Genomic DNA, 11,895 nt, shown 5'->3' with positions numbered 1-11,895 from the left:
AGATGATATTACTTCTGGAACCCCATGCTCTATTCAATGCCATGAACAACAGCGGAAATAGAATTATCAGGAAGGCAATCACTTCCTGCCCTGCCCCAGCACAGGTCCTGATCTGAGGTCAGGAAAACACGTTCCCTTTTCTCTCCTTATACTTTACCCAGGGCGTTCCCTGCCGCCTAGACCTATGTTTCAATCCACTAAAATAAATAAATAAATATTTTTAAAAATTAATTATTTTTTAATTTTGTGTTTTTAAATTTGCCAGGTGCACATGTGCTCATTGGAGAGAGAGAGAGAGAGAGAGAAAGCACCCCCTGCATGGGAAATGGTCAGGCCACAATCCCTTCTCTATCTCTCTCTCCTTTCATGATTTTGGATACAGACCCGTATGCACGCGCATACACACACACACACACACACACACACGCATGTGCATGCCCAATGTGTTTCTCAAGCATCCAGGTCTGGGACTCAAACCATGCAGTCAGCCATGGGGGATCCAGCTGCCCCATCTACCGGGACAATCCTCTCTAACGAGTCAGGCCAAGGGCTAGTCCCACTAAAAAGTTCTGTTCATCTTAAAGGGCCCGATCAAATGCACCTCCCTTTAGCAAGTCTTTCCCTTTTTCTACCTCCCTCCTCCAAGAGGGGAAGTATTTCCTTGGGTTTGCTTGATGCTTTTATTTCTCACCCTCTTAGCACCCAATAATTCACACAGGACTTAACTCATCTTCTGAACTCTTCCTCAAAGACCCTGATTAAATTTGTGAACTCTCTCCCTCTCTCCCTGCCCTTTCCACCCCTTCTATTTACCCAGGAGGCTCCTGACATTCAAAATAGGATTTTGAAGCAAATAAATGAATACCCAGCAGCCTCGACTTAATATATCTGGTCTTTCATTATTAAAGAAAAATACCGACAAGAGAAGATTCTTAAAAATCATATGAGGTCCCATGTTGCTTTGACACTGATGCTTTCTACCCCCCTCCCCGCATCCCTGTAGTGGCCCTCCAGGTGTCTCCGGGCTGTCTCCCTGCACCTCAAGTTCTGTTTCCCACTGGACCTTTCCCCATCACAAAGTGACTGTGGAACAGAGCCATGTCAGACCTCCTTCCTGGGGGAGGGGGGGGGGCAGGTGGCGTGGTGGTGAAGAGCACTGGACTCCCACACAGCTGACCACCACAGTTCAAGTCCCAGACCTGGCGGCAAGATAAAATTGAATAAATAATTATTAAAAAAAAAAAAAAAAGACCTCCTTGCTCCTGTTTCAACATAAAACACACCTGCTCTGGACTTCAATTTTTCAGAGCCCTGCCAGGTGTCTGGCTGGTTAACTCAACCTTACTAATGTCATTTAGGAATTACTGCCTTGCAGAGTCCCCTCTAAGACAGCAGGTTTGTTAGATGGACAGGTGATGGCCACCCCGTTAGCGCAGAGTGTCAAGAGCTACAAAAGCCAGCATGGAGCTATCAGGCAGACACACTCTGTGTATACGTCACCACTTCATACTCATACGGTCTGCTTATTCTAACCGAGTAAAGGAAGGTGATCCGCCTCCAGCTTCAGAGATCAGGGGTCCTTTGTTAATTCATTCGATCAATTTAAGTGTCCACACAAAGGCCAGTGAGAACAAAAGAAATCTACTATTTGAAATAGAAATTCCTTCAAAAATCAAGTTCTTCTGATAAAACTTTTATTTGTTTAAAATGGAAATGAATCTTACATGAAGAAAGATCACTCGCTCACTTTATTCGAAGTCCTGGCTCTTTCTACTTTAGAAAAAGGGTGATTAATCCATCCTCAAAGGAGTTTCTGCCTAGAAACAGCAAGTCTTCCTAATTAGGAGCGAGACTTGGCTTCCCAGAAGTGGGCCTTCCATACATCCTGGCGGCATTTGGACCTCACAGATGGGGGATAGAAGGCTGCCCCAGAGGGGAGGAGGAGGGGGCAGCCATGAGTAACTGGCACCCCACAGGCAACAGAACCTCAGCTCCCAGTGTGTTTCCCCTTCCCTGAGACAGGCCAAAGGAGGAGTTGACACCCTGTAGCGATCCTCTCTAAAGAGCCAGGAAGGAAACTCTCCCAGGCTCCCTCATGGCCCTCTCCCCTCCCTTCCTTCCCTTAGCTCACTCCTTAGCAAGCACACTGTCCTTTCAGTAAGCCCTGGGCCAGTCCCAGTGATGGGAAACAATCTCAGCAGATCTAACCCCTCCTGCCCCACAGATCCAGTCTATTAGAACACCAGCAACCTTTGCAAGAATGCACCTACCATTTGAACAGAATCCTAACCTGTTTCCTGGCTTTAAGCAAAGTTCCTTAGCATTTCTATGATTTAAGTTAAAATTGGTTTTCTTAATAGTGAATTTACCATTGAAAGTACTTAGATTATGTAAGAAATTATGTGATCAATACAATGTGGGGGGGAAAGGAATGGAAGACAATTGTAGACACCAGAGACAGTGTGAGAAGAGAGTGGGAAAGGACAGAAGGTCAGAAAGAGGGGTAAAAAAATTCTAGGAACTAGAAATGGAAAATTTTTGATACTAATATGCATGATTAAGTCACTATGCAGTATATTCTAGATGGGAAATCACATTTTTTATGCTGTGATGATATATCGCCCCAGCTAGGTGCTACTTTATAGGATGCCTAAAGTTAGACTTGTGTTCATGGAAATGTATATATCACCTGTGTTTGCTATGAAAATATTTAGATTAATTAAGATCTTTAGTAATTCAATAAAATGTGTGTGTGTCGGGGGGGACAGCATAGAAAGTAAACATAGATACCAGAGACAGTGTGGGAGGAGAGTGGGAGATGGCAGAGAGTAAGAGATAGGGAATCAAGGATGGGGGGAAAAAAGCAAACCATACAGGAAACAAGAAATGGAAAATTATTTGTTGACAATAGCATGTATGTTGATGTGCTTGATTGAGACAATATACAGTGTACTCTGGATGGAAAATCTCATTTTGTATGCAGTAATGATGTACAGTGAATGAATGCAAATAAATAAACTAAAAAAAATACAAAACCAAACAAAGAATGCTAACTAGCTTCTGGCGAGCACATCTTAAACGCTATGGCTATCTCGTCAATGTCTCCAAGACGAATAGGCACTTTTAAAACCACCCTGGAAATGTGCCTCACGGTATAAAATCATGCGGTGTAAACTCTGATGGAGATTTTTCCACAGGTGTCTTCTACTACGTGAGAGGCCAGATGGCAGAAAACAGGAAGCCCTGGTATCAGGAACCTCAGGGACAGGCCTGACTCTGTGGCTTCCTTTTCTGCAAAGTCAAGGGTTGGAGCTCACAGGCTACAGAAGGGGAGTTTAAAAAATTTGAAAATGGGGGACCAACAGTTGGTGTAATGGCTACATGGCTGGACCCCTATGTAGTCGACTGCGGTTGGAGTCCTGGACCCAGTGGCTTAAACTCATGCTGGGTGTGTATGCGTGCGTGCCCAAGATCCCGAGAGGAGGATGGAGGAGAAGGGACTGTGGCGTGTTCATCCCCCCTGGGGGGTGATGTCTCGCTTTCTGTCTCTCTGTCTCTCTCTGCTCTCTGTCTTTCTGGTGAGCACATGTGCCCTGTAGCAAAAACTTCTCCAAAAAAAAAAAAAATGGAGTCAAACAGTGTCATTTTGGGGACCAGCAGGTGGCGTAGTTGTTAAGGCACTGGATACTCCCACATGGCCAACCAGGGTTCGAGTCTTGAATCTGGTGGGTTGCTTTCTCACTTCCTCTCTCTCTCTCACTCTCACCCTCTGTCTCTCTCTGGTCAAATTAAAATTAAATAAATAATTATTTTTTTAAAAAGTGTCATTTTTGTTTTGATGCAAAGCATTTGGAAATCTATGCCTCACTTTTTTGTAAAATGAATTCTCCATTAATTTTTTTGAAAACGCCTTCATAATACTCGGAGTAATACTATGGTATGTTGCTGTTACAAATATAAACCCCAACACCTTAGTGACTTAGCACAGAAACACGCACAGTCTCCTGGCGTCATCAGAATCTCTTCTCCACTCACTGTCTCAAGGCTCAGGCTCCCTCTGTCCCATGATGCCATGTCTCACTATGAAGCCTCCCGGTCACCACAACAGGCAAAGGGAGAGGTAGATGAGATGACCGGGCCATATGGGCTCTGGCCTGGGAGTGTCACAGGCTCCTCCTCTCACAGTAGATGGACCAGACCTCGTCAGGTGGCTGCAAGCTAGCTGCAAGGGAGGCTGGAGACGTGCAGAAGCACATGAGATGCTTGATGAGCACCATGCAGCACTGCCACACAGATAGCATGCCTTTCACTTCATCATGCAATCTACGTATCAGAACAGATACTAACAGAACACGATGCATGACACTGCAGAAGTGAAGACAAAGAAGTTCTTTTTTCTTTTCTTTTTTAGAGAGATTTTTGCTATAGGGCATGTGTGCTCACTGGAGAGACAGAGAGACAGAAAGCGAGAAATCACCCCCCAGGGCAGATGGCCATGCTACCATCCCTTCTTTTTTATTCTCCTCTTAGAATTTTGGGCATGCACACACACGCATCTGGTGTGAGCTTTAAGCTGCCAGGTCTGGGACTTGAACAGCAGTCGAGTACATGGGAGTCCAGCAACGTAAGCATTATGCCATCTGTGGGCCCCAAAAAGAAGTTCTTGAAGTGAAGCCTGTCAGCTACACAGTGGCAGATGGAGAGGAAGGAACATGGCCTCTGAGGATGAGCACCCAACCAAAGGCCCAGCCCCAAGAGGAAATTAAGGCTTGCCACTCCTACCCCAAATGACAATGCATTGTGACATCTGTCTGCCAGTGCGTTTATCACCTCGGAAGCTGTCTCCACATTCCCTCCTCCAGTCAGGGCGTCTCCTCCTCTCTAAGACTCCATCAAAACTCTGGTTGGCCAAAAGCTGTCCATGGGTGGCCAGTGCCAGTCTTAAAGCTGGTGTAAATTCTACACTGATTCCACCTGAGCCTTCTCCCACTCCCACTATCCCCCACAAACTCAAATTCTAGGTGGAATGAAGTAGTTGGGTAGGATTTCTGATCATCACAGACTTGATAGGACGGGAATGAACCATCTCATTATGGAAAGCACAACCTTGCAGACAGCATCGGGAATCTATTCTGCTCACTGAATCCTGTTTAGACGACTGATACATTTAGCCCAGTTTACTGCCTTAAGGGGACTGACACCAGTAACAGAGAGAGCAAAGCAAAGAAAAATGCGGAGATCAGAAAATTCATGAAAAGATGTATTCTTCATGGTTATCACTGATGCCTGGAATAATGGAACATGGGATGGATCCATAAGAGAGAGAACGGAGCCTGCTGCATGGCTGCCTGGCCCTCAGAGGCTCTATGGCCAGAGCTGGAGTGAAAATACCTCCGAATAGTTTTCAGAAACACCAGCTTTCCTACAGACAGGACGGTGTTGGTGTAGAGCCAACAAAGGTGACTCACCTTTCCTGGATCTGTTCTGGCCTCTGAAGCTCAGAAGGTTGGTAACCGGCTCAAGATACATGGTGATAGAGCGATTCGCCCCAGATCTGTCTGACCCCGGAGCAGCTCTCTGTATGCATTATACCCTGGGAGTGCTTCTCATCTCTGCACACTCCCCAGTATCCCTGCATGGCCCTGACTAGCAGCAAGTTACTCAGGTTTCTGGGTTCCAGAGGCTAGACAAAGCAAATGCTTAGTGGCCTTCCCTATCTTCCAAGACACCTTGGACATGACTCAGGTTTCTGCATATTACATAAGTTTAAAAGACACCCAAAAGAAATTGAAATTAAAAAAAATAATGTAATAATGATAATATAAATAATATCATTATTTATAATATACAATAATGTAATTGTTATATATTATATTACATTATTATTGTTGTGTATTATTATAATATGATATAATTATACTGGATAATTATAATAATATAAACAGTATCATAATTTATATTATTAAAAGCATCCAGAGGGCTGGCCCTATAGTACAGTGGTTGAGGGGGCCAGATCACACGTGGCTGACCACTGTCGAATCCCAGCCCTAGCCTGAGAAACACAATGGGTGCATTTGCATACATGCCCCAAATCCTAACAAGATGAAGAAACAGAGAAGGAACTACAGTGTGACTACACCTCACTAGAGGGTGCTTTTTCCTTCTCTCTCTTCTCTTTTCTCTCCCTTTGGTGGGAGCATGTGCCCTCTGTGAACAGATAAATCAAAAGAAACAAAAGACAATGGTATAAGTAAATGACCTCAATGTCTATCATTCAGAGCACAGAACTGAAAGACTGTCAACTGACAGATCAAGATATAGTAAAAGAAGCATACGTTTAATTTATAAAGTCTAAGAGGACTAATGCAGGAGTACTCAACCCCTGGGCTACAGACTGGTACCAGTGCCTGTCCTATTAGTAACCAGGCCACACTGCATGGGGTGGGCAGCTCCATCTGTATTTACTGCCACCCTGCATCCCTCACATTACCAACTGAATTCTGCCTCCTGTCAGATCAGTAGCAGCATTAGATTCCATAGGAGTGTGAACTCTATTGTGAACAGCACATATGAGGGATCTAGGTTGTACACTCTCATAAACCATCCCCTCTACCCCCACACTCCCCTACCTCCACCCATAGAAAAATTGTCTTCCATGAAACTGGTCCCTGGAGCCAAAAAAGTTGGAGATTGCTAGACTAAAGGACAAAAGAAAGAAAAGAAAATGATGAAACTTAGAGCAAATGAACTATGCCTTTTATTTCATGGTCTTTTTCATCTTTATATACGTGTGTATGTGTGTATAAAAGAGATTTTTTGGTATAGGGTGCATGTGTTCGCCAGAGAGAGAGAAAGTGAGAAATCACCCACCGGGGGGATGGCGACACCACAATCCTTTCTTCTCCATTCTCCTTTCAGAATTTTGGGCATGCACACACACATGCCCAGTGTGAGTTTAAGCCACCAGGTCCGAGACTTAAACTGCAGTCAGCTCTGTGGGAATCCAGTGATATAACTATTATGCCATCTGCCTGTCCCCATCTTTTAATATTTTTACTATTTGCTTGAAATGATCCAATATAAATGAATAAAATTAACCAACTCTACTATGAACTTTTCTAACCCTTTACCTGACTAGTCTAGGTAAGGCCCCATGCCTCTGGAGGCAGGAGCAAAGTCAACATGCCTTTCACCCTCCAGTGTGCTCCATCCTAGCATTAGTGCTGTGTTAATTCAGTGTTAATTCAACACTCACTCTGTTGAATTTGTAAATAAGTGGTCCCCTCCACTGTCTGGTATTGCATATCTACTATTCTCAGGCCAATCTAATCTTTCACCCTTCCCCAAACAGTGCCACTCTACACATAGCTCTCACAAGATTAAAGGCTCATGCCCCTGGTGCTGGGAAAGCACATAGTCTTACTGATGGAATCAACAGAATCATTTGACATTTAAGACTGAGGACTTGCAGGTACACAGCAGCGGATGTGTGCTGTGCTGGGACTGTGGCCACCAGGAGCTGGGGCAGGGAGTGGGGACAGCAGAGTCCTGGAAGCAATGAGGGCAGCACTCCTCACTGTCCCCTGACACTCCCTGCTGTCCCCCAACACTCCCTGCTGTCCCCTAACACTCCCCGCTGTCCCCCAACATTCCCCATTGTCCTCTAAGACTCCTTGCTGTCCCCTAATATTCCCCACTGTCCCCTAAGACTCCTTGCTGTACCCTAACACTCCTTACTGCCCCCTAACACTCCCTGCTGTCCTCTAACACTGCCTGCTGTCCCCTAACACTCCCTGCTGTCCCCTTCTCCACTCACCTGCCATGGTCCGGACAGCCATGCTGCCCCTTCCACAATGTGTGAAAATTCCACACCCATTTTAAACACAAGAGTTTTAGAAATAAGGAGAATGCTAAGTTATAGGTTATTTTTATTTATTTATTTTTTTACAAATATTAAAAATGGAATTTCCAGAGGACTCTAATACTTCATTCTTGCCTTCTGGCTAAGTCAAAATGATGACAAAAATGAAGAGATTTTAGGTTCAAAATAACCAGATTGCTGAGTGGACCTTGTGGGGACATTCTTCCAGTTGTCCAAGCCAAATACCTTGGGGTCCTCCCTGAGTCTGCCTTCTTTTATATTCCAGAGCCCAATACGAAACGCAGGGCGTGCCAAAGCTCTAATCACGCCCTTTCTCACACAGCTTAAGGCTGGTATATCTTTCTCCCAAATGAATGTCTTCCCCAAATGAATTTTCCTTTTCCTGAGACGCACGTTAGACTTTACGTTTCTTTACAGGTACCTTCCCTGCTAGGTGGTAAGCACCCTAGTGTCATCTTTATGTTTTTCTTAATTGCCAAAAGGTACATGCGGTCATGAGAGCATCCCTGATGAGACAGAGTCTCACTGCAATCTCTTCTCCATTTCTCTATCCTGTCAGGATTTGGGGGCACACACACACACACCCACACACACATGTCTAGTGTGTTTTTCAAGCCACCAGGGCTGGGATTCAACCTGGTCCAGCTGTGTGGGATCTGGCTCCCTTAATCACCAGGCCAAGGAGCCAGCCCCATCAACTTTATTTCTACCATAGATATATATATATATCTGTATATGTGTGTGTATGTGTATATACATATATATAAATTTGACTAGAGGGGGATAGAGAGAGAGAGACAGAAGGTAAGAAAGACAAGCCAGACAAGCCACCAGGTCCAGGACTCGAACCATGATCAGCCACGTGGGAGTCCAGGGCCCTTAACTACTACCACACCAGCTGTCAGCCCCTCGCCTTTCCTTTTCTCTTCTCTTCTTTTCTTTTCTCTTCTTTTCCTTTTTCTTTTTTCTTTCTTTTTTTTGACCTCACATATAGTATATATTCAATTTGTGCTGTCTGATGAAAGACAAGAAATCTGCCAATTAAATAATTAGTGGATTTTTAAAAACCATGTGGTAGCCACTGTGCTAGCAGTTGGGTATGTAACAGTAAAACAAGCCTTTCCTCAGTGTCTAAGAAGTCGCCATGACTAAACCCACAGAATCTCAAGGGAACTCGGGTTCGTGGATGAGGGGAGTTAGGGTTGGCCTAACACATAGCCTTCTCTATCACCCTGATTTCTTCCAAATTTATGCACTTCTGCACAGCCAAGCAGCAGCAGTATTAACATTATAGTGCATGAGAAAGTACAACTGCAGAGGAGTCAGAAAAGCACTTCTCTGGCCTCAGTTTTCCCATCCATAAAACCGGAAAGTGGGGGGGGGTGGTGCTGGGCCATACGATCCCATCCAGCCTGATGGTTGGTTTCCTTTTTTCAGGTCTTCTGGGCTCTTTTCCTGGCACATGTGACAGAAAGCTGTACAGGTACAAATCCGATTCTCCCAAGAACTGATCACTAATGCTCTGGATGGGTTCCAGTAAGACTTGGTAACAGGAACTCTCAAACCATACAAAGGACAGGATGTTATCAGAAACGCCAGTGCATGCTCACATGAACTAAAGATTTCTGAAGTCGAAACCCTGCTTCCCTCGTCCACGCTAGAGGTATCTCACCTTAGTCGTTCTTCCTCTTTTTTGCGAAGATTGAAGTCTCTCTGAACCACCTGGAGAACATGCTCTGTTTCATCGTCGGTCAAACCGGACAGATCCAGCTTCCTCCCCATGACTTAATACCAGACACAGAGGATGAGACAAGACCTGGGGAACAGAAGGAAGAGACACAAATTGAAGGCAAGATCAAAGCTCTGCATAAACAAAATCTGCCTATTTTGTTACGAAGACAGATTTAAACACAACGTTCAGGAACCAGCAGATGGCTTAAGAGTTACATCGCTGGACTCCCACATGGCTGACCACAGTTCGAGTCCCAAACCCAGCAGCTTAAAATTCACACTGGGTGCGTGTGTGTGTGTGCCTAGAATCCTAAGAGGAGAAAGGATTGTGGCATGGCCATACACTCTGGGAGGTGATTTCTCACTTTCTATCTCTGTGTCTCTCACTGTCTCTCTCTAGCAAGAGTACACACCCTATAGGAAAAAATATCTCTCAATAAATAAGTAAGTAAATAAATAAGTAAATAAATGGCAATGTTGATATGCATTTATGAAAGTTAGTAGTTTTCTCCGCACTCATACCCCACAAATATCTACAGATGATTTCAGCAAGGTTACAGAAAAAAGGGGAAGATAACTGATCCTCTGCCAGTTTTATCATCCTCTATTGCTTTATAGCCTTATTCGATAAGGATTTTTCCTGTTCAAAAAAAATTATTATTTTACTTTGTAAACAAAAATCTAAAATACAAACACACACATTAGCAAAAGCCTACACAGGATCAAGATTATCCCAGTATCAATGTAGTCCCCCTACACACCTTAACCCACAGGAAGGGCCACAATGAACAAGACAACCTGGAGATCCAATCAAACACAAGAGAAAATGATGCAATCAAGACACCAAGTGAACACGAGGCTGCTGCCAGCATCGCACAGAATCCTGTTTTATGGCACACATTTTTTAAAAAATGGAATACTTTCTAAAACAAAAAAGTATAGTATAGTAAATATACAAACTAGTAACAGAGTCACTAATTCGCATTATCAAGTTTTATGTACTGTTCATAGTTGTAGGTGCTCTGCTTTTGTTTTTCATCATCAAAAGGTGTGTGTGCTTGTCACAGAGAGAGAAAATGAGAGGGAGAAGCAGAACGCATGCCCCAACTGGGCATCGTCATGCCTCGACTCCTTCTCCTCCCTTTGTTCATCCCACGGGGATTTCGGACATACAGGCACATGCACCCAGCGTATTTTTTTAAGCTACTGGATGGGGCTGGGATTCAAACTGCAGTCAGCCATTTGGGATCCTATTCCCTTAACCCCTAGACTACGCAGTGGCTCTGTGTGTACTATACAACTGACAGTTGAGTAAGTTTGAGTAGGTTTTACACCACCGTCACCACAAGCAGGTGAGTAATGTGTTTTGCTATGACGGTACAATAGCTATAGTGTCACCAGGTCAGAGGAATCTTTCATCTATATTTTCACCAATGGTCTAATCATCATATATGTGTTGAATAGAAATCACTGGAACATCACTACACAGGGCATGACTGCATAGGTAGATATATTTTATTTCTGGGACTGCCATGCAAAGCACCATAGACAAAGTGGTTTAAACAATGGGCATTTATTTTCTCATAGTTCTAGAGGTTAGAAGCTCAAGATCAAGGTGTCAGAAGGGCTGATTTCTTCCGAGGTCTCTATCCATGACTTGTAGATGGCTGTCTCCTTCTGTCTTCACATGGTCTTCCCTCTGTACATGTCTGTATACAAGTTGCCTCTTCTGAAAGGACATCAGTGGTGTTAGATTAGGGACCACCCTAATCATCTCATTCAAGTTCAACTGCCTCCTTAAAGACCCTGTCTCTAAATTCAGTCACAATCTGAGGTACTTGTAATTAGCTCAGTAAATATGAAGTTTCAGGAAACACAACTCAGGTCCATGACATGTCATCCATGAACATCCATTTGTGGGTTAGGTTATGGTTGTGGTAGGGAAAATACCACTCAGCTCCATGCATCCCCAAAATTCATATCCTTCTCACCCTCACCCCATCCCAACAGCTCCAAAGGACTTAATCTATTGATCTTAACTCTGGGTCTGTGCCCATTGGGTCTGTGGTGGGAGTGGTGGTCCTGTGGACCCCTGAATCAGTTTTGGGGGGCATTCTTTACTTTTCTTGGAGGATAATGCACGTACACAGCTAGATAGTGCTATTGCCTGTCCTATAGAATTACAGAAACTTGACAGCCACCCTTCATTTTGCCCCAGCTCTGCTCTCTTCACTCTAAACTGGCAGTATGTCTACTGGTATAAAATCCTCTCAAACTTTATT

The 11,895-nt window shown here is 44.2% G+C and overlaps 1 protein-coding gene across 1 annotated transcript in view; it reads right to left on the bottom strand.

The window, feature by feature from the left end:
- The window catches only part of MYRIP (myosin VIIA and Rab interacting protein), a gene marked incomplete in the record, with an annotated part of 307,310 nt that extends 297,612 nt beyond the window's left edge, over positions 1-9,698 (bottom strand). Inside the window, 1 exon segment of the mRNA XM_014590459.2 lies at positions 9,555-9,698. Within this exon segment, the coding sequence (XP_014445945.1) occupies positions 9,555-9,664 (110 nt within the window).
- Positions 9,699-11,895: the final 2,197 nt, after the last annotated feature.

This window comes from Tupaia chinensis, unplaced genomic scaffold, assembly GCF_000334495.1.
Source record: "Tupaia chinensis unplaced genomic scaffold, TupChi_1.0 Scaffold000451_1, whole genome shotgun sequence".
Classification (NCBI taxonomy): domain Eukaryota; kingdom Metazoa; phylum Chordata; class Mammalia; order Scandentia; family Tupaiidae; genus Tupaia; species Tupaia belangeri.
The sequence above is the reverse complement of the archived record's forward strand: the minus strand, read 5'-3'. Positions and strand labels throughout refer to the sequence as shown.